We start from the raw sequence: 23563 nt of genomic DNA, 5'->3' as shown, positions 1-23563 counted from the left end.
GATGCCTAGATACCTGTGGCCCTCAGTTCCCTTTTAACTAAAATCGTTAAAGGCTGGAGGAGAGGGGGGTGACTCATCCAGGGTCCCCGTGGTGTTGGAGCTGAAGAGTGTTTTGATGTAAAGATCCCAGCATTAAAATCAAGCCTTTGAAATAATGTAGAGCTTCTGGTCCAGGAGCCTCCAGCTGCTGAAGGAAAGGAGGCAGAGACCAATTGCAGGCCCTCTTAGGGGTCTAGGGAGGCTGAGTTGGACTGTTCTTGTCCCCGGGAAAGTTCTGGGGCAGAAGCCTTCTTCTGGCCCCTGACTTGGCAGTTGATTTGTTGTGCAAGCATTTAGCAGAGGAGACACGTGGCATTTGGGTTTGTGGGTCCTGCCAGCACTCTCGGCATTTAACTTGAATTTGTACTTTCCTTTTCCTTTTTTTTTTTCCACCTCAAGTCATACTCAAGTAAACTGGGCTCAGTGTTTTGCCCTTCCTTCCATCTTGCTTGCATTTAGATCCTTGGGGTCCTCAGAGGGGAGGGGCTGATAAGGGAATCCCATTCTCAGCTCTGTAACCTCCACAGGTTTTTGTGGGGAACCATAGAGAAGCTCAGAGTGAGGTCAGACTCAAAGTGCGGCAAGACCCAAAACATATCTGGTAGAGAAATCGGGGCCTTGACTGTCTCTCTGTAATCAAGGCAAAGATGCTCCTGACCCAGACCAGGTCAGAACTTGTCTGGTGACCCAGGCTGAACTGGTAGGATCCAGGGAACAGAGGAGAATTAGGGAGAGCTTCTCTGATTCAAGGGGTTGCCTTGTGGGTCTACTTTTCGAAGTGCTTCCTCTCAGGAAGTTAGGGAGGCTGGTACTGCTAAGCCCACCTGTTCTATGATGGCCATCCTAGCCCCTGCTTGCAGAATCAGAGACGGTACCCAAGGAAAGACAGAATGGGGATCCCCCTTGGGCTCCTATTTGTCCAGGGAATTGATGCTTAGGATGATTGTAGAAGGACCTTCCTTTGTTAAATTAACTGCTATCTCAGGTGAGCTTCTAGCCTTCCAAGATGTGTCATTTAACTTGACAATTGTGTGTGTGTGTGTGTGCGTGCGCTTGCGCGCTTGCGTGTGCTTGGGGGAGGGGAGGGCCTTCAACTTGGTACCTGGGCACTATCATCACAGATCACTTCTGGCTTTTTTCATAGTTTACTGAAGATAGAGGACTTCAAACTGTGCTCCTCAGATCTCATCCTCTTGAGTAGGATTACAGACATAATCCAATAGTGCCCCCACTTAACTTGACAATATTTGACAGCATTAGTTTGCAAATGGCATCACATGTCCATGCACTGGCTGTTTCTGCCATTGAGGGAACAAGGGTGCTGGTATGAGATACAGGTATGAGACGTGGCTCAGATGGTAGAGTACTTGCTTATCAGGCTCAAGGCCCTGGATTCAAGCTTCAGTACCAAAAGAATATACACATGTCTTGGGTTTATTCATTCATCCTCTGGCATCAAGAAAGATCTTGAAAGCCAGAAGTGGTGGCATATACCTGTAATCCCAGGACTGAGGAGTCAGACACAAGAGGGTTGCAGGTATAAGTTCAAACTGGGTTCCATCATGATATCTTGTTTTAAAAAAATCAAAAAAGAAAGAAAAGCCTTGAAACTTGTTATAATAGAAATATGTCAGGGCTGGGAATATGGCCTAGTGGTAAAGTGCTTGCCTCACATACATAAAGCCCAGCACCACATATAGAGAGAAGGCCAGAAGTGGTGCTGTGGCTCAAGTGGTAAAAGTGCTAGCCTTGAGCAAAAAGAAGCCAGAGACAGTGCTCAGGCCCCGAGTTCAAGCCCCAGGACTGGCAAAGAAAAATAAAAGGACAGAAATATGTCTTGGCTGTATGTAGCTGCCTTCTACTCCGTCCTGCTGCCTCCTCCCCATCACCAGAGGGAAGAAACCTGTGTTGTGTCTTCACCATTCACAGGACTACTTTCACCTCTGCAGTATCCCAACGCTGTAAGCAAGAGATAGAGTACCTCCCTCTAGATGTAGAAACTCTACCATGAGCATGCCTGCCTCCTGGACCTCCATGTAGACCAGGACTGTGGTCTCACTGGCAGGTGGAAAGCACGGTTAGTGTGATCCCTACATCCCACTGCCCCAGCCACTGTGGTTCCTACAGTACTTGTCACAACTCATGGGGAAGACACCTGATTCTTAGGCCCATAGGACCCATCTCCCAACCTCAGTGCCACTCCCTTCTCCCACAAGTGGCCTCCTCAGAGTTCTCCTGACTCCACAGAGTAGGAGTCCTCAACTCTGAGGAGCTGATGAAGTGCTTCATCTGAGTATACTCCAATGCCTGTGCACACACGGCATATCATTTCAGAGCAGCTCATAGGCCCCAAGATGGAAATCCTTGCCCTAAGTGAGCTTTTCCAAGGCACTATTTCTTGGCACCTGGGGATTGGCCCTCCCTGGCATCTCTACATCCCACACATCGCTCAGCTAGCCAGCCATACTGGGCTTGGTGCCCCAGCTTTTGGATGGCCCTGGACCAGGGAGAGCTGATGACCTGCCAGCTAAGGTAGTTCCTGAAAAGCTAAAGCTGCCCAGGCCCAGGGTTGCAGTAGTATCCAGAGACAGTGGGGCTCCAGGCCCAGGAGGGCAACTAGTTTGGAAGGATTCCAGAAACTTCTGGAGATGCTGAGGTGTGGGTGAAAGGATTCTGGTCCAGAGGTAAAAAAAAAGAAAAACCCTCTGCTATGTGATCCTCCATTTTGGGAGCTGGTCAGCAAGCTATTTGGCTTCCTCTCTCCAATATCATGGGCTGGGGGCAGAGAGTATGCTTGCATTTTGAGCACTTCCTGGTGCCCTATAGGAACACACAGCACCTGTCTGCTGCTGGGACCGTCTGCCTAGTCCTAGAGAGAAAGCCAGTGCCAGTCCCTGGATCCCAGAGAGTCTAGCACCAGGCCCTTTTTTTGCCCCTACCCCAGGATGTTATGAAAAGGTGGGGTCATAGGAGCTGTTCTTGGGCCTCTATAAAGCATTTGGAGCAGCCAAGTGCTGGTGGCTCACATCTGTAATCCTAGCTACTTAGGAGGCTGAGATCTAAGGATCATGGTTCAAAGCCAGAGCAGGCAGGAAACTCCATGAGATTCCTGGCCAGTTAACCACCAGAAAAGTTGAAGAGGAACTATGGCTCAAAGTGGTAGAGTGCTATCCTTGAGCAAAAAGAGCTCAGCGACAGCACCCCCAGGCCCTGAGTGCAAACCTCATGACTGACAAAAAAAAAAGTAAAGGGATGGAGTTGGAATACAGGATTTCTGTGTAGATTGGAACTTGCTCCTGAGCAGAACCTGGAATGATCTGTATCCCAGACAGTGACCCCAGCCGGGACCAGTGCCCCAGATAAGCACAAACCCACAGAGTGACACCCACAACAGACACCCAAACGCCTTCTCTGTGCTCTGAGAGGTGTCTTCCTTGTAGCACCCCAGTCCTCAGGCTCATGTGGCAGAGGGTGCCTGAGGAGTAAGGGACCTACACCTATGGGCATTAGGAGGCTTCGTTTTGTGCAGTCCCGGGAGTGCTGTGTGACCCTCGGCAGACCTCTCGCCTTTCTTGCTTGTGTACAGAGAGGCTGTCAAACTGGAAGATCTCTTAGAATCCAGTTCATATGATGATCTTGGCCACGACTCATATTCCTTTTCCTAAGCCTTAAGCCCTCAGCACACGGGCAGCATCTGGAGGAGAGAGGCTGCAGGGCTGCCCCTGGGGGAAGGCCAGCTACTCACTGAACACAGAAAGGAGGGGAGCAAGAAGGTGGAGGAGCATCGTGACCCCTGTCCTGAAAGAACCATGGTAGAAAAGGCACTGCTATCCTTATTACCCACACCCCAAGATTTCATCAGTCCAGGACTGTCGGAGTCTCCTTCATATTCTGAGCATGAGGGAAAGAGAAGGGCTCAGGCAGGAAGGCAGCCTCTGCCTACAAAAGGAGAGTCAATTTTAAAAAATGGCATTTGAGGCCAGGTGAACGTTGGAAAGAAAATAAAATAGGGAACCAGGGGGGGGGATCTGAGGATCATAGTTCAAAGCCAGCCTGGGCAGAAAAGTCTGTGAGAGGCTGAGAATATGGTCTAGTGGCAAGAGTGCTTGACTCATATACGTGAAGCCCTGGGTTCGATTCCCCAGCATCACATATATAGAAAATGGCCAGAAGTGGCGCTGTGGCCCAAGTGGTAGAGTGCTAGCCTTGAGCAAAAAAAAAAAAAAAAAGCCAGGGACAGTACTCGGGCCCTGAGTCCAAGGCTTAAAAAAAAAAAGAAAAGAAAAGTCTGTGAGACTCTTCAATTACCAAAAAGCAGAAGTAAGGTGTGGCTCAAGTGATACCAACCTTGAGCAAAAAAGCTAAGAGGTAGCACCCAGTTCCTGATTTCAAGCCCTAGTACCACAAAAAGCAGGGAGGGAGGGAGGGAGGGAGGGAGGGAGGGAGGGAGGGAGGGAGGGAAAAAGAGAAAAGAAAATGGGTTAATAGATTACAGAGTAAGGGAACTCCCTCCTCCCCCCCCCCCATGTGGTTATGCAGATGGCCCCAGGCCTACCCTGGGGAGGTCATTTTTTGAGCTAAGATTTACATATTGAAGATTAAACCATGCACCCTAGGCAAAGGATCATCAAGGTGCATGAGTGTTTGGAGGCAGAGGCCTAGGGAACATGTGGGGATGAGTTGCATGAAGGTACAGTGCAAGGTTGCAAAGGGCCCTAAAGAACACAGGAGTTTGCCCTTTTTCTGAGTGCAGTGGTAAGCCACTGGCCCATGTCCATGCAGTTTGTGATGGCAGTGCATTCTGAACATGAACTGAGTCCCACACCTCATTCTTACACTTAATGTTCTGTGAGGAAAGTGCAGTCTTTATCCATACCATTTTCTATGGGAGGAAACCAACACTCAGCGAATGACCCATGTGAGGTCACTAGAGCTAGTGTCATACCCCAACAGACCAGCCCTGCCTGCGCATGAGCTCTCGCCCTCGGCACCACCTGCTGCATGTGGCCTCCAAGGAGGAGATCCAGCGCCCATAAGGGCCCTGAGGCTGTTTCTGAGGACTGGGTATCATGAAGCCAATTTGAGGTTGCCGGGGAGGGTAAATGCCTTGGATGGAGGCTTCTGGAGGTGCAGGGTTTCCATCCATCTGCCTTGTGGTGTGTGGTACCTAGCCTAGCATTCTGTGTGTCAGTAGGTGCGTGGTTGCTTTTTTTTTTTTCCTCCCTGTGGTGCTGGGGATGGAAGGGCCTTGTACATGCCAGGCAAGCACTGGGCTACTGAGCTGCCCTCCCTGCGCAGTGACTTCCAAAGATGTGTAGTCAATGTGAGAGTCACTCAGAGCCACACAGGCAGTGGAATTGCTGATGTTCCTATGTTTACTAGCAGCAAGCCCTGGGCCCAGAAAGTATTCCTGGCCTGCACTAGGAGAATGAAGTCAGTTCTAGAAACTGCAGCAAAAAGGCCTCTGAACCCATGATGCTCTTCATGGCCCCTGGCCTTCTGGCCCCAGACCGTGACCTCTAAGAGACCCCTTGCCCTTGTGGATGGGGTTACTGGGGAATTGCTTTCATGCTGTTTTAGCTCTGGCCTTGCTTTATTCTGGAGTGACCCACTGCCCTGCCCTTGTTTCCCTGTTGCCTCCAGCGTCATTTTGGATGCAGGCAGGGTTGATTTTGTTGCTTTTTGTGTGTAGTCCGGTCTCCAGGCTGCCTGTGGTGGTGACGGCCATGGCCGATGGGGCCACCTGTGAGGGGGCAAGCTCCATGGTTCTGCCCAGCCTTAGGGGACTCCAGAAGCAGCCCAGATTTGAGTTTTGTCTGCCTCCCCTCAAGGTCAGCCTGAGGCTAACAGTGTGGGGCACACAGGGCGGGCTGAGCCTCGGGATGGGGTGCTGGGGAAGGCAGTTGCCATGGGCACTAAGAAGCCAACCTGGCTTCAATAAAGGCCTCATTCAGAGCGCTAAACCTCTTCCATATGTGGACCTTGGGAACTTCAAAGTTCTAGGAGGGGGAGGGGAGGCAACAGAGGCAAAGTGGCCTCATGGGGTGACTCGGAATACACAGGCAGCCTAGCTGGTCTGTGGCCTGGGAGTGGGCAAACTCCGGCCTGTCCCACAGGCCAGAGCCAGGGAGCCAGAGCTGGCTTGGCCTTATGGTGGGGCTGCCAGGTGACAATTTACTGAGCCTGGGCTGGGAATATGGCTTAGTGGCAAGAGTGCTTGCCTTGTATGCATGAAGCCCTGGGTTCGATTCCCCAGCACCACATATATAAAAAATGGCCAGAAGTGGCGCTGTGGCTCAAGTGGCAGAGTGCTGGCCTTGAGCAAAAAGAAGCCAGGGACAGTGCTCAGGCCCTGAGTCCAAGGCCAGGACTGGCAAAAAAAAAAAAAAAAAAATCAATTTACTGAGCCTGACCCTGAGCTTTTGTGACCCAGTTGCTGAGCTGGAAGCCAGGACGAAGGGCTGGCAACCCCTCCCTCTCCCCAAGTCTCTCAGAGTAGCCACGTTGACAGATTCCTCCAGTGCCCTCCTCCGGGAGGCGAGGCGGGCTCCTGGCAGCTCCCCACCGCCCGCCCTGTCGTGCCTCTCACGCCTGTGGTATGTCCCAATGACAGGCTGGCTCTGCCTCTCAAGGGGACCCAGCCCTAAGTGTGTGGCTGCCCTTGGGGGAGGGCAGGAGAAAGCCAGCCCTGGATGACCACTGTGGCCTCGGGCGTGGGAGCCACAGGACACATGCCCACGCCACACATAGTACCTGGTTCAAGGCCTGGTCTCCACGGCCTGGTGCTCAGTTTGTACCCGGGGTGCCCAGAAATATGGCTGAACTCCTCTGCCTTTCTCTAGCATTCCACTCGATGGCTGGCTTTAGCAAGGTCCTTCTGAGACCTTTTCTAATATTCCTGCCCTGTTTCTTTACATGACACCTCAATGTACTGGATTTATTGCCCCTACTCAAAACACTTCCTTTTTATTAGCCTCTAAAGCCAACTCTGGGCTTCCAGAGAAGTCCGTTTGCCTTCCAGGACAGGAGCAGGACATAAGGAAGGGTGGGAACAGCCCAAGTGGCGGCAAGTCTAGGGAAGTCTCAGCTCCTTTGCACTGTGGCAGTGATGGGGAGTGGAGGTGGGGAGGGAGGAGTACTAAGAGAAGGGGTGCAGCCTTCAGAGGTGCGTGGAGGGCTTGTGGAAAAGGAGGGGCCTTGCGGAGCCGTATCATTCTGTAATACCCTGGGTATGTTGTGGGCCCTGCTTGCTGAGCCTGCCCGGGCCTCTGCCTCCCCTTCCACTGAGGCCAGAGACAGCTGGTCCTGTTTTGTTTTGGATTTTGGTCTCCAATGCCCATAAACAGGGCTACCATATGCCTTTTGCTAATGATTAAAGGACACCATGTAGGGCTGGTGAGAGGGGGAGGCAGCAAAGTTCACCCCCAGCAGTTGAAAGCATGGACAACGGTGGAAAGATTGAGGCCCAGCAGACAGGACTCAGGCATGAATGTGGCTCTATCACCTGCTGGTGAGCAGTAATGGAGACTCCAGTGTAGCAGCGGCCCAGGCTCACCAGTATCTCCTAAAGGCCAAGCATGGGAGTTGGCTGAGGGTAGAAAGGCTCAGTCACTTGCCCAGGACTGTGAGAGATGAGTTTGGGAGGAAGGGTGGGGAACTCTCAGAGGGTGAACCCAAGGACACCCCCGAAATTCACCCTGTGGAGCCTCAGATCCTGCAAGGCCACTTGGTGCTTCCTGTCCTAAACATGAGGCCACTTCACTCTGGTGAGGGAGGCAGCCTCTCCCACAAACTCCCAGAGCTCCAGCTGAGGCCCAGCATTTTGCTGTGGGGAGTCCTGGTAGCTTGGCACATAGCCACCCCAAAGGCCAGCCATTTATCTCAAGGAGAGGTCAGAATATGTGGCCATGACTTGACCGTGGCTAGGTGCGCTCTTGTGACCTATACAATCATTCCTAACTTCAAGGTGTTTTGTGGCTCATTTCTGTCTCTTGTCTGTGCCCTGCCTTGGGAGAGCCCCACTGGGGGTGTGAAGAGGTGTTCTGGGGGCCTCCTACCCCTTCCCCAAACCCCACTTGTCTCCCTCCTTCTGCCAATCTGTACCCCACTCCCAAGTAACCGCTCCTGGGCCCCATAGGTAGCACCTGCCTTCTGGGACTAGGGGTGAGCACTCAGGTGTCCCTGCACTCAAGTCCCAGGGGCCTGACTCTTCCACCAACACAACACTAATCTAATCAGGAAATAGCAGAGTCCACATTTCCCAGGGGTTATAAATAGTCACAGCAGTTCAGGCAACATCACTGCTCTGGAAAATGTGCCATGTCCCTCTCCACTCCCACCCTCCTTTTTCTGTATTTAAATGACATCCTGAAATAGACTTGGCTTTAGGAGGCTGCTGACCTCCTGGGAGACAGAGCGTCATCATGAGGGTGCTGAGGGGTGCGTTGGGCCTTTCTGAGCAGATACAGGGGCCACACCTGCAGCAGGAGCCAGCAAGGTGGCAATGGAGGAACTCAGGACAAAAAAGTATGGAGCGCTTTACCCAGAGCTGGCCCAGAAAGACCCTGGAAGGCTGTGGAGGAAAACCGAAGGCAGAGGGGAACGGGGGGCTCAACAGGAAGGGCAGCTAAAACTGGGCCTTAGTATCAGGAGTTGCTTCTATCTCAAACAGTTGCAGGAAAATGGGCCCACGTGATGGAAAGAAACAGGAAGTTTATGTGCTAAGCGGCCAGAACTCCAGTCCCCAGGTCAGGAGACCTGCTGTCTCCTTTCTGGTGAATCGTGGTGACCAAACTGCCACTCTTGTCAAGACGTGCTGGCAGATTCCTGTATCTGACTGTTTAGAAATTCCTATTTTGAACTCAGGCAACAACAAATGCCAGAGGGGATAGAGAAAGAGGAACCCTTCTCCACTGTTGGTGGGAGTGTAAACTAGTACAACCACTCTGGAGAACAGTATGGAGGTTCCTCAAAAAACTCAGCATAAACATAACCTATGACCCAGCCATACCACTCCTAGGCATCTATCCTGAACAACAGCATCCAGGATAACACAAAGACCACCTGTACCTCCATGTTTATCACTGCACAATTCACAATAGCCAAAATATAGAAACAATCCAGATGCCCCACTACAGATGAATGGATCCAAAAAATGTGGTACCTGTACACAATGGAATACTACATAGTGATTAGAAATGATAAAATATGGGCTGGGGATATGGCCTAGTGGCAAGAGTGTTTGCCTCGCATACATGAAGCCCTGGGTTCGATTCCCCAGCACCACATATATAGAAAACGGCCAGAAGTGGTGCTGTGGCTCAAGTGGCAGAGTGCTAGCCTTGAGCAAAAAGAAGCCAGGGACAGTGCTCAGGCCCTGAGTCCAAGCCCCAGGACTGGCAAAAAAAGAAAAAAAAAAAAAAGAAATGATAAAATATTGATATTCTCAGGGAAATGGTCAGATCTTGAACAAATAATGTTGAGCAAGACAAGCTCATGGTCTCCCTGATATGTGGGTGTTGGGGGGGGGGGCAGGGAACAATAGAGATCATGTCTGTAAAATAACAAACTTCTTTTCAAATGGTATTTCCACATGTTTTGGTCAGCGACTTTACATATCTCTAAAACCAAACTATTATTAAATAAACATAAAAAGGTCTAGGGTAGGGCTGGGACGGTGGCCTAGTGGTAGAGTGCTCGCCTCGCATACATGAAGCCCTGGGTTCGATTCCCCAGCACCACATACACATAAAAAAAGCCAGAAGTGGCACTGTAGCTCATGTGGCAGAGTGCTAGCCTTGAGCAAAGTGAAGTCAAGGACAGTGCTCAGGCCCTGAGTTCAAGCCCCAGGACTGGCAAAAAAAAAAAAAGGTCTAGGGTAGACCTATCAGAGGATCACAATAGCTCAACAGCTACATATGTATGATTATATAAGATAAAGCTAAGCAAAATAAACTCCAAGAGATAGAAACAGGAGGATTTTATTGTTGTCATTATGTTTAATGTACTAGGTGAATTTCCTTTGGTGTACCCCCTGTGGTCACTGTGTATGATTTTGGGACACTGGGTATTGTATATACACTTATATGAACTAGGGAAGGGAAAGAAAAATGAGGGAGGGTATAACAAATATGACAAGAAATGTACTCACTACCTTATTATGTAACTGTACCCCCTCTATACATCACCTTGTCAATAAAATTTAATTTTAAAAAAAGAAAAAAAAAAGAAGGGCTGGCAGCAGGGGAGATACATTATAAGGGACATTCAGCTGAGAGGGGGCATCAAGGAGACTTAACTTTGCCTCAGCTCTTGCTCCCTAGGAGTTTCTCTTGCTCTCTGGTCCTCTGTTTCCTGAGAAGTGTGCAAGGGTTTGATTAGTGTCAGACTTAAGAGAAAATGCTCAGACTGTCACCCAGCCCTGTGAGGTCGGCTGGGAAGGGGTGGTGACCTCCCCACATGGACAAGCCGGTCAGCGGAACTTTCTCTCTCCACACCCAGGCTGTGTCCCGGCGCCACATCAGGACTGGGGGGAGGGAAGAGAGGACACAACACAACACATGGGCTCAGCAGTTCAGAGCCGCTGCTGGGAGGTACCAGGTCACGGAAGACGGGGGCAGGAGGTGAACCAGGCCAAGGCCGAGGCCCCGCTGAGGCCTGGAGAGAGCTGCCGCCAGCTCTGTGTGGTGGGCATCTGCCAGCACCTGTCCTCATCTTGCCCTTGAAGAGCAAGCAACTGCCATCCCTCCACCCCTGGATGGAAAGATGGTCCACAGGAGGCAGTCTGTGCTGCAAGTCCAGGGAGGGCCACAGCACAAAGGGATTGAGGGAGGAGAGAGATTCCAGGAAATGGAGGCTAAAGTCGGGGCTTGTTGACATCACATACCCTGGACCAGAGCCGTGGCAGAAGCCAGGCCGGTGGCTGCCTCACATCACCTTTGCTTGAGGAGATCCTGGAAGGCAGGGGTTCTTGCCAAATGGTGCCTCATCTCACTCTGCTTCTTCACCTCCTCTTCTCAACGTTGCCCCGCCTGGGGGAGGGGGATGGTGACTGCTGAAGACAGGGCCTGGGCCACAGCCAGCCCGCAGCTAGCTGCCACAGGTGATAGATAGTACCTGAAAGATCTAGGTTGACCCAGATCTCATTTTCCTCCCATGGGGACAGTGGCCTACTAGAGGTACACATACCAGAGAGGGTGCAGAGAGCTCCCCGTGCAAGGTGGGCAGGAGAACATGTGCACGTCACCTGCCACCTGAGAGCAGCACTTCACCATTTGCCCTCTGCCTGCACTAGGTGGAGCATGGCCCAGGACGCCTAGAGTAGCACCCCAGCGGCCTAGAAATGTCAGTGGAGGTGCTGAGAAAGATGCTAACAGCTTTGCCTACTACCAATCTAATAACCTATTTATCAGCCAAGAGCATTTAAAATAATGTTTGATAAGTGTACATGGGTATTTTTTTTCTTTTGGGGAAGTTTAAAGTCAAAAACTAGGCAAGTATTCTGCCATTTCATCAGCCTTTGTTGTACCAGTACTGGAGCTTACACTCAAGGCCTAGCACACTCACTGAGCTTTTTTTTTTTCCTTGTTCATGGCTGGCACTCTACCACTTGAACCACTTCTCTACTTCTTGCTTCTTATGGTTAATTGGATATGAGTCTCAAGACTTTTTCTGCCTGGGCTAGCTTTGAACTGTGATCTTAGCCTCTTGAGGAGCTAGGATTTACAGGTATGGGCCACCAATGTTCAGCCTGCCAGCCTTTTATATGTTGGTTATTTTTTCAGATAGGTCTTGCTTTTATGCCCAGGGCAGGCTAGACTGTGATCCTTCTATTTGGGCTTCTCAGCATTGCTGGAATGACAGGCACATACCACCAAGCCCAGGCATTGTCCAAGATGGAGGTTCATAAACTTGGTTTTTTTCCCCCAGACCAGTATGGACTTGATTGCCCTGATTTCCACTTCCCAAGTAGCTAGGATTATAGGCTTGAGCTACCACTTCCAACTGGTGTATGTGCAACTTAAGGCGACATTGAAAGAAGTTAAAGACTAACATAACAGTGCTATTGTAACATTATGTCAGTCTCATTTATCTAGTGATATGTGAAGAAAATGTTTACAGCTTCTATTTTACAGCTGTGTGTGTGTGTGTGTGTTGAACTCAGCTTCTTGCTCTCACTTAGCTTCTGCACTCAAGGCTAGTGATCTACCACCTGAGCCACAGATCCACTTCTGGCTTTTTAGTGGCTAAATGGAAATAAGAGCCTCTCAGATTTGTCTGCACGGGCAGCCAAAATAGCCACCAGCACCTGGCTCTTTACAGCTTTTTTATTTTGCCAGTCCTGGGCTTTGGACTCAGGGCCTGAGCGCTGTCCCTGGCTTCTTTTTGCTCGAGGCTAGCACTCTGCCACTTGAGCCACAGCGCCACTTCTGGCCATTTTCTGTATATGTGGTGCTGGGGAATTGAACCCAGGGCTTCAAGTATACAAGGCAAGCGCTCTTGCCACTAGGCCATATCCCCAGCCCCTCTTTACAGCTTTTAAAATAAAACTAGCTAGACACCTGTGGCTCATGCCTGCAATACTAGCTACTCAGGAGGCTGAGGTCTGAGGATCATGGTTCAAAGCCAGCCCAAGCAGGAAAGTCCCTGAGACCCTTACCTCCAATGAACTATCAGAAAACTGGAAGTGGCACTCTGGCTCAAAGTGGTAGAGCACTAGCCTTGAGCAAAAGAGCTCAGGGACAGCACCCAGGCCTCAAGTTCACGCCCCATGTCAAACAAAAAATAAAATAAACCATAAAATGTGAATGGAGTTGGTGCTCTCATGTTTTACTCTCAAAAATAATATTCATAGAGATGTGAACTACAAGTGGAAACATGTTCTACCTATCATACAGAGAAAGAGTTCTATACTGTCTATTCAAGTCTGTAACGGAGTGGACTTTTTTCATAGTGCACTGTTAATCGTGTTAAACCCATCATAATATGCTGTACACATTCAAGCCTTGTAGTCTCAAAAATGTTTCATTTCGGGGCTGGGAATATGGCCTAGTGGCAAGAGTGCTTGCCTCCTATACAAGAAGCCCTGGGTTCGATTCCCCAGCACCACATATACAGAAAATGGCCAGAAGTGGCGCTGTGGCTCAAGTGGCAGAGTGCTAGCCTTGAGCAAAAAGAAGCCAGGGACAGTGCTCGGGCCCAGAGCCCAAGGCCCAGGACTGGCAAAAAAACAAACAAACAAACAAAAATGTTTCATTTCAATGTATAGGTGTATATTTGAGGAACAAAGTATAATAGGGAAATAAATATAAAAAAAACTAAGGAATCTCGAAGAGAATGTAAGTTCAAGGAGACAATACAATGTTTGTTCAGGAGAAAGAAGAGCCTGTTTGGCTGTTTTTAAGTAGATGATAGTGGGTATCAAATCACTATGGTAATTAGGTTCCCCTGCATATATTTAAAGAATGATGCATTGTATTTTAAGATGTCAATATTTACATTATTCTGGAAATTCTTTGCAGTTCTTCATATTCTATGTAGTTGCCATAGAAATGTTGAGATATTGACTTAAAAATGTGCGAGAGAGCACATAGCTTTTTCAAAATCATGTTGTGGGTGCTCAAGCAAAATGGTTTGAAGGACACTGAGTTAGCAGAGCGTAGTCACAATGATCCAGGGGTAGGCAGGCCTGGACGGTGCCCAGCACCACACCTGCTGGGCTCCAGCTGGGCTTCCCAGGGAGGGCTCACCTGCTTGGGAGCCAGCTGCTTAGCCTACTAGCTCACTGTCCTCAGAACAAGCCAGGGAGGCTCAGTCAAACCTTGCCCAGGTCCCATGGTCAGAAACTCAAGACCACAGACTCAAACCCAAGCAGCCCAGCTCCTGAGAATGGGCTCTCTGCCTTGTACTACTCCCCTACATGCGCGGGCTGGGGACTGGATCGCCTCTGATCCTGCTGACTCCTGTGGCTGAGCACACTGGTTACCTTTGTGACCCTCAGGTGCTGCATCTGTGAAATGGACTGGCAATACCTGCCTCACAGTGTGCTGTCAGAAAGCAGTGCAGGATGATGGCTACCTGTCTCCTTCATAGGGTTAGACAGCTGAAGAGGCCTGAGGGCTCTGGCCATCCCCAAAGGGTGGCTTTTGAAGTCATTTATTAAGGCAGTTGCTGACCAGCAGGGGGGAGTGCATGCTGACCTGATCTCTGAATTGTCCCCCTCACTGATTCTTATTCTCTCCCTCCTCTGTCTCTCCATCTCCCCACCCCCACCCCTCCTCCGCTTCTCTCTCTACAGTTGGATCCACAAACTGTAGAAACCAAGAACTGGCATACGGATGTGATCGAGATGAATGGGGTGAGCCTGGGGGATGAGCACTGTCTAACCAGTGGGTGTGTGCCCCCCCCCACCCCAAACACACCTGGCCTCTGCCTCTACTTCCTCTCTACCCTTTCCAGCCCTCTCACTCTCTTCTGCCCCACCCTTCCTACTCCCAGGTGCAGGATCCCTGGGGTCCCAGGAGCCCTGCTTGCAGTCCTGGGAAGGGAGACCCCTCTGTTTAGCAGACACTCCTGGGATACTCATATCCTGAACTTCTGTCTGCCTCATTCTACACCCCCCCCCAAAAAAAAAAAAAACAGATCAAAGTGGAATTCTCCATGAAATTCACCAGCCGGGATATGAGCCTGAAGAGGACCCCATCCAAAAAGCAGACTGGTGTCTTCGGGGTGAAGATCAGCGTGGTGACAAAGTAGGTGGTGCTCCAGGGGTCCAAGCACTTGGCGTCAGCATCTAGGTCCCCCCTAGAGCCCCGCCTTCAGGCCTTTTTCCCTAGCAGCACCTGATCCGTCACCCCCAGTCACAGATGGCCAGTTTGGAGGCTGAAAGTGGCCCACAGAAGTTTACAGCCATCATAGAAATGGGGGGCTGGGTGGGGCAGTCCCATGGGGAAGGCCCGGAGTGTCCACTTCTTGCAGTAAGTAGGAAGAATTGACAAATGCAGGTCCCCATCTCGGCTTGGCCACCCCAGGCTGGAGTCTTGGAGTCTAGGGAGTGGCTTTGAGGCAGGGCCCTTCAGGTCACACCACCCTACCACACTCTTTTGTCTCTGGGGGCCGACCCCCAGCTCCCGCACATGGCTTACCTGTTGACCCCCCCCCCCCCCGATGAATTTTCTTTCTTGGGATGGAATCCAAGGGTTTTGCTTATTAGGCAAGCGTTCCACCACTGGGTTCTACCCCTAGGCTGCTCTCCCCCAAACATTGAATCCAAGGGACCATGCTTTCCCCAGTCATTGGACTTTCTCCCACCCATGTCCCTTGCCTCTGCGGGCAGGCCTTGGCAGGCAAAGTGGCAAAGCTTCCTCAGCCCCCCCTCCCAGCTCCAGAAGCCGCAGCTTACCCAAGGCCAACCTGTGCTGGGGAGGGGGCTGGCCAGCACTGGGTGGCCCCCTTCCATCTCCCTCACAGCCCTGCCCCACAGGCGCGAACGCTCCAAGGTGCCCTACATCGTGCGGCAGTGTGTGGAGGAGGTAGAGAAGCGAGGCATCGAGGAGGTCGGCATCTACCGGATATCTGGCGTGGCCACAGACATCCAGGCTCTGAAGGCTGTCTTTGATGCCAGTGAGTCTGGAAGCCCAGGAAGGGCAAATGGGTGCTGGGCAGGCTGCTAGGAGGGCTCAGAGAGACCAAGGGGCCTTGTCCATGGAGAAGGGTAGAGCAGAAAAGGCTGGGCCTGCAGCCCTGCAGTTCACCATGACAAGAAGACCCACATGCTGTCTGCACACGCTTGTCCTCACCATCCCTCTGCTCTAATGGAAGTGGGTAGAACCAGGGGGGGCCAAGCCTCTTGTTCAGGGTTCCCCAACTCAGAACTTTCGAGCTTGGACTTAAACCCTTTGACTCCATGGTATGTGCTCCTCACTTCTATGCCTGGTGTCTAGTGGCTGCCAGGAAATGAAAGGCCTTCGAGCATGGGCTTGCTAGCTCAGGCTCCCCCGTGCTGCCTCCAGGCCCTTTTGTAAGGGCAGATTTGTCCCATATAAGCCTGTTTTCTCTTCACTGTCCTGCAGGCTCAGGCTTTGGCAGCATACCCAATGGTCAGGAATCCTGACAGGGCAGGCAGCAGTGAGTCCAGGCTGAAAGGGGCCCAGCAGGGAAGCCAGGCCCAGCAGGGAAGCCCAGCAGGAAGGAGGCACGAATGTGCTGGCACATAGCTCCTCTGTGACCCAGAAGCCAGGGCTTTGTCAGAACTCACTCTGGGGGTCAAAAATGGATAGTACAGCTGGACACCCATGGCTCACGCCTGTAATCCTAGCTACTCAGGAGGCTGAGATCTATGGCTCGCAGTTCGAAGCCAGCCAAGGCAGGAAAGTCCATGAGACTTATCTCCAGTAAACTAAGCAGAAAAAGCTGGAAGTGGTGCTGTGGCGCAAGTGGTCAAGCACAAAGAGGCTCAGGGACAGTACTCAGGCCCAGAGTTCAAGTCCCATGACTGACCCCCCCAAAAAAGTCCAGTCAGTCCAGACGAGTGTAGTAATTAGAATTTCCAGTTGGAAAGTATGTGCCATGTGGCATGAATGTGGCTCTGGGACTCAGGTGACAGGCCATGCTCCCTGTCCTGACCCATGTCTACTTGCTCCCCTGTCCCTAGGTGTCCCAGAACTTGAGGGCACTACCTATGTTCTGCTGGAGGGAAGGCAGAGTCTAAGATGGGGTGGGTGGAGTCTGCCTCATGACAGATCTGGGGGCAGGGCAGGACTAAGAGGCCTGGCTGCTGGGGCAAGAGTGATGACTCAGAGGCCAGCACAGTCCATGACCTCGCCTGTCCCCTGTAGATAACAAGGACATCCTGCTGATGCTGAGCGACATGGACATCAATGCCATTGCAGGCACCCTCAAGCTCTACTTCCGGGAACTGCCTGAGCCCCTCCTCACAGACCGACTTTACCCAGCCTTCATGGAGGGCATCGGTGAGGCTCCTGGGGTTCTGAGGGTCAGCTGTGTCACATCAGAGGCCCCTAGCTGGTGAAGTCCAGAGAGAGACAAGCTGTGCCTTCCCTTGCCCACCCCTGCCCAGGGCACGGGCAGGCTTCATGGCTGGGCCTGGTGTGCCAGCTTCTCCCTCTGTGCTTCCTCCTTGCACATGACCTGCATACCTGGACACACCAGCATTTAGCAGACTGCCCTGAGGGGGACAGTGGCAGGACCCTGAGGATGGCACACCAAGCCTTCCAGCACCGCTCCCTCCTCTCTTCACCCCGCTACAGGCCAGACAGGCAGGAACCCTGCCTGCCCCTCCTTAGGCTGCACCTAGGCCTAAAGACTGCAGCCCCCTAGGGAATGAGGAACCCCAGGAAAACCAGGCACTTCTGTGTGCAACACAAACAGTTGACAAAGAGAAATTATCCCCACCCTTGGCGTGTCACCACTGGCTTGAATCTAGCATAGAATGGGGGTCAGGGTGGCACTGTGGCAGTGTCCCATAGAGGAGGGGGAGGAAGGAAATGCTCCCAAAGCCTGCCTTCCAGCCAGGTTGCCCATCAAAACGAGGCCTTGGTGGGGTGCCCAGGGAACTGCTGCTACCCACCTCTGCAGCCCGAGCTCTCCCCAAGATCCCCCCTCAAAGCCACTAGGGCTCTTGCCAGGGCTTTTCCTCAACCTCCAACCTCCCAGTCCCCCTGCCCCAAGCAGGCCCTGCCCTAGCCTCTTCTCTCCCATAGCCCTGTCTGACCCTGCTGCCAAGGAGAACTGCATGATGCACCTGCTCCGCTCCCTGCCCGACCCCAACCTCATCACCTTCCTCTTCCTGCTGGAACACTTGAAAAGGTACTGAATGGGGCAGGGCGGAGCCAGGGGGAGGATGAGAAGCCAAGCAAAGCTCCATAGACCTGTGTTAGGATTAGCAGGCCCTGCTTGTCAGTGACCAGTGAGTTTAGCATTCTTGAAGTGAAGTAGAATGGGTAGTTTGGGGTGCACTGCAGGCAGGAAGCAGACGTATTTTTTTAATTACCTATAGATGTATTGGGTTAAAATGCCACATGTGTTTGTATTGTGAGTCATATTTAAGAGTTCAAAACCCACTGGTTTTGTCCCACACTTCATGGGGCAGATAGGGGAAACTGAGTCCCTAACCAAAAGGGACTTCCTTGGGATGAACAGAATTGTTCTTAGAACCCACATCTTCCAGATCCTAAGACCCTTCTTGATTTCCCTCACCCTTTCTGTGGTCAAGCTGATGCCCACCACCATGTTCAGTACTGCAGCTGAGCTCCGAGGGGCCTTCTGAAACATTTGAGCCTAGGTTAATCCGGGGTGTGCTGGGGAGGAAGTCGTTGGGCATTCCTTAACCCCCTTTACCACCCAGGACCAAGATATTCTCTGCCCAGCTCAGCCTCTTCTTGGGTCCAGGCACCTGGTTCGGCCAGGCCTGGCTAAGGGGGGCCAGCAGAGAGCGGGAGCTTCTGGGCCTGGTGTCTTGTTTTTCCCATTAGGAGATATTTTCCCTCTGGTTTGGCCAGGGAAAGAGTCCTAACCAATTCTCAAATAGTTTGGTGAGCGTTGTGGGAAGACGCACAGCAGAGGAGTGGGAAGGGAAAATTCATTAGGTTTTCCACCCTGGGAACTAGGCATTCTGTTCCCACATCTGGGCCCTTGGCTGTGTGTGTGTGTGTGTGTGTGTGTGTGTGTGTGTGTGTGTGTGTGTGTGTGTGTTGAGGGACTAGCCCACTGCACAACTGCCTGCTGACATCGTGTTGTTTGCCGTTTCCAAAGCAGTCAGCAGGCGCATCCCTGACTCCTGCCCGGGAGGCGGGGATGGTGTTGGAAGGTTGTGGGGAGGCTCTGCCCAGGGCGGGTGTAGCTCAGCTCTAGGAATATTTTCTAAGCTGGGAGGGAGGCTCAGAGCTTCACGGTAATACTAGGGCTGGCTGGACACCAGCCACAGATGGCAGCTCCTGCTGTCACTCAAGGGAAGTGTTGACAGAGCATCTGGTCTATTATGCAAGAGAAACATGGAAAATCCGAAGGGAGGCCAACAGCTGGGGTCTCATGAGCCTACCCTGTGGAGCCTGGGGAGGACAGCCCCCAGGCCTGGCTGGGGTTAGCACAGCGGGCAGAACCATGGGTCTAGTGAGCAGCTCCTGCTGGACCCCTGGTCCTTTCTGCCAGTCTCTCCCTCTGGCCACTCCCACAGCTGGACTACCGCGTGCTAGGTGAAGGGCAGAGTGGTTAAAAGCACAGGTTCTTGGGAAGACTGAGTGGTTCACATTTAAAGACATTTAACCTTCCCATACTTGGGTTCCTCATCTGCTCTGTGGGAAGATGAAACTGACAGGTATGAATGGTTACAGATAGGTGTTCTAGAACAGCAGTGGTCTCTAAGGCAAGGACACTGGAGTTGCTGGCTGTGGGTCCTTCTGGTCCTGGCAGTTTATCATCAGTTCAGCAGATGGCCTGAAGGCAGGGAGTATGGCACACTGGGGCACACCTGAGTGCCTTTAACACTAGCAGGGCTCTAGCTGCAAGGAGTCCTGGGAATCCTACAGCTGCCCTGGATCACCCTGGGTCCTGGGGGATCCAAGTGGCTGTTGAAGAATGATTTCTACAGACTTCTCTCTTCTCCCTACCTCCTTCTCAGGGTTGCCGAGAAGGAGCCCATTAACAAAATGTCACTTCACAACCTGGCCACGGTGTTTGGCCCCACATTACTGAGACCCTCAGAAGTGGAGAGTAAAGCACATCTCACATCGGCTGCAGACATCTGGTCTCATGACGTCATGGCACAGGTACCACCAGCACCACTCAGCCCTGTGGCCAGTGGAGGGGTAGAGAGAATGGCAGAGTGCCCACACCTCTCCCCTCCGGTCAGCTGGGTCGGTCATATATAGATTGCCACTAGGCTTGGGGATATGGAATGTCCTTCCCCTCCCAGGCTAAAACTCTTGAGTCTAGGGGAGGGGCCAGAGAGTGTTCCAGGTACCAAGAGTGCCTCAGTCTCAGAAAGCTCAAAGGGCAAAGATAGCAAGACTCAAAAGCATGCTAGGAATGGAGGCTTCTACCTGCAATCCCAGTTACTCAGGAGATGGAAGTAGGACCATGGTTTGAGGCCACAAAAATCTTGAGATGCTACATGACTGAAATCAAAAGGACTGGAGGTGTGGCTCAAGTGGTAGAACACTTGTACGGAGGGTACAAGGCCCTGTGTTTAACTCCTAAAGTAGGAAGGAAAGGTGGGAGGAGGAAAGAATAAGCCCTCCAGGGGCACAGAAAATTATGGGGGCCTTGTCCCCATGCAAAACCTCATGCATAAAAGCTCTGGAGCTGGGGCTGGGGATATAGCCTAGTGGGAAGAGTGCCTGCCTCGGATACACGAGGACCTAGGTTCGATTCCCCAGCACCACGTATACAGAAAATGGCCAGAAGCGGCGCTGTGGCTCAAGTGGCGGAGTGCTAGCCTTGAGCGGGAAGAAGCCAGGGACAGTGCTCAGGCCCAGAGTCCAAGGCCCAGGACTGGCCAAAAAAAAAAAAAAAAAGCTCTGGAGCTGCTTCTGGAATCAGGAAGCTTCTTCAAAATTCCTGCAAGACTCAGGCAAAGCTGTTAAAGCAAAGCCAACGTCAGGGCCAGGAGCAGAGGCTTCCCTCTGCCCTGTTGCGCCCTCTAGTGTTGAAAATGGGCAATTACCTAGGCTCCCAAGGAAAAGGAGGTGGCTAGAGCCAGCAGGGGCGATTAGTACAGCACAGACTTGGCCCTGGTTCAAAGATCATTTCTGCTCAGCAGCTTAGGTGGAGAAAGAGGAGGACAAGGACTCCAACCTCAATCTTCGCTCTCTCCCTACAGGTCCAGGTCCTCCTCTACTACCTGCAGCATCCCCCCATTTCCTTCGCAGAACTGAAGCGAAACACACTGTACTTTTCCACAGACGTGTAGCCCGAGGCAGGGCAGCTGTGGGGGTGGCCAGAGCCAGCCCCTGCAGCCTGGGCCCAACACAGACTTGAAAGACTGCAACAGAAACTCCCCAGCCCAGCACTCCAGACTCCAGGGGAAGCTGATTTCCAAGAACTGGAATTGCGTGCATCCTTTGTGCCACCTGTACAAAGCCAGCTGACCAGCCCCCAGCTTCATCACCACACCCCGGCTCCTGCCCTCTGTACCTTTAGTTGTGTCTGATGCTGCGTGCTGTTCAGGAATTGTTTTATGTGTATTTGTCATGCAGAAAAGGTCCTCACCAACCCGGTGTGGGCAGACAGGCAGCCTGCTCTGTTCTTTCATGTTCCCCAACTTTCTTTCTTCCCGAGTCCAGTCCAAAGGCTTTTACTTTGCACTCTGTAACTGCTGCCAGCTTCTCTTGGCCCTGCTCCCAGATCTCAGCCTCCCCTCGGTGTCCTCTGCCCTCTTCTTCCCAGCTTGCCGCATGCATGTGCGGCCTCGGGTTTCTCTCCACCACCTGGAACGTTCTGCAGAAGCCCTGGGTGGCAGTGGCAGCCATTTGACACCACTGCACACGGCCCTCGGCCTCTCCCTGCCCTCCACCCATGGAGGCACACCTGCTTGGCCTTGCTACCTGTGCAAATGTTGGACAAGGAGACAGACTCACACTAATCCTCAGCAGAGCTGGAGAGCTGATTTCTGGAACTTTCCATCTGAAAGTCGCCATTTCTGGGGTTTGTTCTGTCTCCTGCCTACCAGTGAGGCATTTTGACTGTTTCTTCTACTACTGAATTTTCAGTTCCTTTTCCCCAGTGTTCTATTTCCTTTAAGTGTAAAGGCCTGCAAGTGACCGGCTACCAAGAGATGAGGGTCAGGAAGACGTGTGGGGACGTGGGGATGTGGAGAGCCAGGTGGCTAAGGACCAGGACAGCGCAGGGACACAGCGCTGAGCATCACTGGCAGCGAGCGGGAAGGACTTGGAGGCTTTCTAGCAGAACCCGGCTTCCTGGAGGGTGACTTCTGTGGCTGAAGCAGGTGTCCAGACTGGCGCAGGCTCCATCCTGGAGGCTGCTGGCACCACACATACCTCGTGGTACTTTTGCCTTAGACTTTACACACTCCACAGCCAAGCACTGCCACGGGCAGCCCTCCCAGCCACATGTGCTGCAGGCCTGAGAAAGGCAGGCACAACAAAATGGCTAGGGGCCAACAGCCAGCAGTGCTGCCCCTGCCTTGCCCCCATTCCCAGATGCAGCCTAGAGAAAGGCTGGGGAACTCCAGAAGCTGGGGGAGGATGAGGAATTAGGCACGGACTCTCAGGACTGGAAGTAGGGGACTAGTGGGTGCCATCCCAACTTTGACAGCCACGGCTCAGTACTGCAAAGCAGGTTTATTCCCAAAGCTATATTTCTTGCTTGAGCAGTGGCCTTCAGCCTGAGGGCAGATGCTCTTCTAAGAGCTCAGGCTCTAGCACAGCCCTCAGGCTCTTGTGTGTTAGCAGATTCTAAACCCTCCCTCAGGATTGAGAACAGTTCCCACTGTGTATGCTCAGGACTAAGTCTGAAGAAGGATTTGCTGGCCCCAAGGCTGTGGTGCTTGCTAAGTGAGGCAGGGCTCTTTCTACTGTCTTTGGCAGAACAGTCCACTCACACATGGAGGAAAGAAATGCCAACCACCCAGCTGCCCATTAGCAGAGTAGCAAGGAGCCCTGCTCTCTGGGGTAGGAGGTGAAAAAAACCACTTGAGCATTAAGACCCCAGCAGCTGACCAGTCCTCAAATGTCTGCTTAGTGAATGGGTGCTGGTGTGTGGCTATAGGTTCTTGCTTCCAAAGGATCAAGGATAACAGATTAGAGGCCCAAGTAGAGCTAGTTACAGCCCCAACTTGCTTAGGCAATATACAAGGTGAAAGGCTACAAGGGCTGAGAAACACAAAAGGCTCATGATATTTACAATTCCACCGAGTGGGAAGGACTGCGTGCCAGAGCTGGACTGAGCTGCATGGGGGAAATGACCCTGTGGGTTCTCCTGAGGCAGGGACCATGCAGCCCAGAACCCCAGTCACCCTTGCCCAGCAGGTGGCCTGTGCCAACTGAAGGCAGCTCCAGGAATCCCAGGCATGCATTTCTCGCTGGGCAGGGGCTGAGGGTTGCCAGTTTTTGTTGATGGAGGTAGGAAAGGACCCTTCATTAATATTTGACTTTAATAAGTTGGTAAGGATATATTTTTTTTGTCTCTGTTCTGTTTTCAATTTATGTAGATTATAAAATGATGTAAACCACGTGAGAGGAAAATGTTAATAAAAAAAAATGCAAAGCCCCAACATTTGCACAAAACTCAGCCCTGTGGTGTGGATGTTTGTGTTCTCAATAGTCCAGGGAAGGCCCAGCACTAATCTAAATATTTAACTCTTCCAGCTGCATCCAGATGTGTTTCTAGGAACCTGTTTACCTTGCTGTCCTTAAGCCTCCCTTTGGCCTGTGGGGGCTGCAGTGGGTTGGAGGCGGGGGGTGGGGGGGCAAGCCTCCTTGCTCTTCACACAAGCATCGGCTTGCTGCTGGTCCGGCTGCTGCTGTCACCGGGTGTAGTTCATGAAGCG

General features: G+C 52.0%; 1 protein-coding gene across 5 annotated transcripts in view; it reads left to right on the top strand.

Annotated features, from left to right (window-relative positions):
* Positions 1-23304, top strand: part of Abr (ABR activator of RhoGEF and GTPase) — a 207830-nt gene extending 184526 nt beyond the window's left edge. For all 5 annotated transcript variants that reach the window (XM_048366982.1, XM_048366985.1, XM_048366983.1 and 2 more), the window contains 7 exons: positions 14336-14395; positions 14680-14789; positions 15521-15660; positions 16875-17009; positions 17760-17865; positions 19676-19823; positions 20876-23304. In XM_048366982.1, coding sequence (XP_048222939.1) covers positions 14336-14395; positions 14680-14789; positions 15521-15660; positions 16875-17009; positions 17760-17865; positions 19676-19823; positions 20876-20965 — 789 coding nt within the window. In that variant the 3' untranslated portion in view covers positions 20966-23304. The remainder of the gene's footprint in view (positions 1-14335; positions 14396-14679; positions 14790-15520; positions 15661-16874; positions 17010-17759; positions 17866-19675; positions 19824-20875) is intronic.
* Positions 23305-23563: the final 259 nt, after the last annotated feature.

This window comes from Perognathus longimembris, chromosome 17 (genome assembly GCF_023159225.1).
Source record: "Perognathus longimembris pacificus isolate PPM17 chromosome 17, ASM2315922v1, whole genome shotgun sequence".
NCBI classification, from domain to species: Eukaryota; Metazoa; Chordata; class Mammalia; order Rodentia; family Heteromyidae; genus Perognathus; species Perognathus longimembris.
This window is presented reverse-complemented; position numbering and strand designations above follow the sequence as displayed.